We start from the raw sequence: 2,285 nt of genomic DNA, 5'->3' as shown, positions 1-2,285 counted from the left end.
GCGGCCCCACGACACCCGTGCAGCGGGGCTGGGGCTGCTCGGGGACCAGCGCGGTCCAACTCCCTGGGGCCAGGCAGCGCTGCCCCGGGCTGCCGGCACAGGGGCTTCCAGAAGTACGGATGGCCTTCCCCTGCACCGGCAGCTGTGACGGATATGTCAGACAAACCCAAATAACTCCAAAATATGGATTGTTTTTTTTGAAAGTCATTCAATACAGCTGTATAAAATCCGAGCGGAACGCAAATTCAAATGTAAGTGCGTGTGAATGTGCTAATTTGAACTGTAAGCGGGTGAGAGAACCTAATGTTAAAAGTCACTTAGAACAATTCAAACATTAAATATACAAATACTCATCAAATACTTATTTAGAAAGTGGCTTTTAGACAGCAATCAGGCTGCACTGCAAAAAAAAATTATTTGCTGATTAATATCAAACTCATTGAGGAATTTGTGCATGTGGCAGTATTTGCATGAATTAGAGCAGGGGAAGTATGAACAACGCCGAAGACAGAACACTCCTCTGAAGAAAAAAGGGAAAAGCAAAAACCTGAGCCAAAAATGAGGTTCCACTTGAAATAAAAAAATTACTCCCACACCAGTGAGAACAAGACTGAACCCAGATATTTGCTGGAAAGGTGGAAATTAAGGATTTTTATTATATCGAGGTAGAATTATTATTACTAACAATGTGAAAAAAAATTATAAAACTTATTCAGTATAAAAATTAGCTTGAAAACTATTCCATGGAAACCATTTTCATTTAACTTTTCATTTAACATATTTTAAAACAATTTTTTTATTTCAGTTTCCTAAACCAGAAAGCTGTTTGAAATTTGGAAGTGCTGTGTTTTCATGTTTTCCTTGTCGTTGTCTTCTCCCCTGCCCCAAAGCTGCTTGAAGAACGCCTGACGATTGCACTAGATTTCCTCCTCTCTTTTCTCTTTTCTTCTCTACGCTGACACTTTTCAAAGCTTTAGCACTCTTGTAAAAGAAAAAACAAAAAAAACCCCTAATTGCAGTATCACTTGCTCAGCTATTGAAGGGCTGTAAGAATAAAAGGAGTAGGAGAAGAAAGAAGAAAAGATTTTCAAAATTTCAATAATTTTTCAGCTGTAATAGAAGCAATTTGTGCCTACATAGAAAATGGTGGGGCTTGCAGCCAAAAAAACCTTCTTTTCTTGTGAAGTTCTTTTCTGAAATGCTTTAATTAGAATTTTTTTTTGGTAGGGAAAAATCGGGGGCTATCTTCTGGGGCACTGCTCTACGATTAGCCAGGATGATTAAGGCCCGGAGGAGATGAGGGCAGGGCAGAGCACCGGGAGCAGCAGCAGGGGCAAGAGAGCCGCGGTGCCCCAGCCCACCTGGGGGGCTCAGCTCCCGCACTGCCGTGTGGGGAGCCTGCAGCACCGGGAGCCGCCGCTTCTCCCACGGCCAGACCCTCCAGCAGAGGGGGTGGCATTCGGGGGAGCGTGGCCGCAGGGCTCGGAGGTGACATGAGGCGTGGGGACGCCGCCGCAGCTGTCGCAGAAGTGGGCATGCGGGGCTGCAGAGCCCCCAGCCCTGCAGGGGGAGAGATGCCAGCGCTGGGCATGAGGAGCTCGCACACCTGCAGTGCGACTTAAAGGAGGAAAACCACTATGGCCGGCATTTGGGAAGGAGAGTGAGATGTCCCCTCGCCTTTCCAGCTGGTCACCTCTGTCCCAGCTCCCAGCCCAGGCACCACGAGCGCCATGAGTGATGCCCCGGGTCCCCACCCCATGCAGGGACCGTGGCTATAAGCATCACCGCTTCCTGGGGCCCGGCGAGGCAGGGGCAGACAGGGGCTGCCAACTCAGCCCCTTGCTCCCTCTGCACTGGGGTCCTTCCCCGGCTCCCCGCACCTCCGAGTGTCCGCCGTGGATCAGGGCACGGACCCATGCCGGGAGGGGGGGGGACCGTCACTCTGCAGCAAAAAAACAATAGTCAGTGATGATTATTTATTTTCCAAATAAATCAGCGGGTCCTGCAGCAAAGGGCTGGAAAGCAGTGAGTTTAGATTAGACCCTCCCCAAACCCCGGCTGGGCCTTGAGCCGCTGTCAGGGCTGCAGAGAAACAGCAGCGAACTCTCACGCAAATGGCCTATAAAAAAGGCCCCTGTCAAAGGCACCTTGACCTGAAGGCTCACTTTGGTGCTGGGCTCCCCAGCGGCCCTCCCCTCCCAGGGCTGCGCTCTCCTCGCATGATGTATTTCCCCTGCCTTTTTTAGAGCTGCATTATGTTAGCTCCAGGAAACAGCCTCTTACTT

At 49.8% G+C, this 2,285-nt stretch overlaps 1 protein-coding gene across 1 annotated transcript in view; it reads right to left on the bottom strand.

Moving 5' to 3' along the window:
• Positions 1 to 1,917, bottom strand: part of GOT1 (glutamic-oxaloacetic transaminase 1) — a 22,952-nt gene extending 21,035 nt beyond the window's left edge. The window contains exon 1 of the mRNA XM_019471633.1: positions 1,881 to 1,917. Within this exon, the coding sequence (XP_019327178.1) occupies positions 1,881 to 1,917 (37 nt within the window). The remainder of the gene's footprint in view (positions 1 to 1,880) is intronic.
• Between the last annotated feature and the right edge of the window lie 368 nt (positions 1,918 to 2,285).

The sequence above is a fragment of the Aptenodytes forsteri genome, unplaced genomic scaffold, assembly GCF_000699145.1.
Source record: "Aptenodytes forsteri isolate BGI_AS27 unplaced genomic scaffold, ASM69914v1 Scaffold15, whole genome shotgun sequence".
Lineage (NCBI taxonomy): Eukaryota > Metazoa > Chordata > Aves > Sphenisciformes > Spheniscidae > Aptenodytes > Aptenodytes forsteri.
This window is presented reverse-complemented; position numbering and strand designations above follow the sequence as displayed.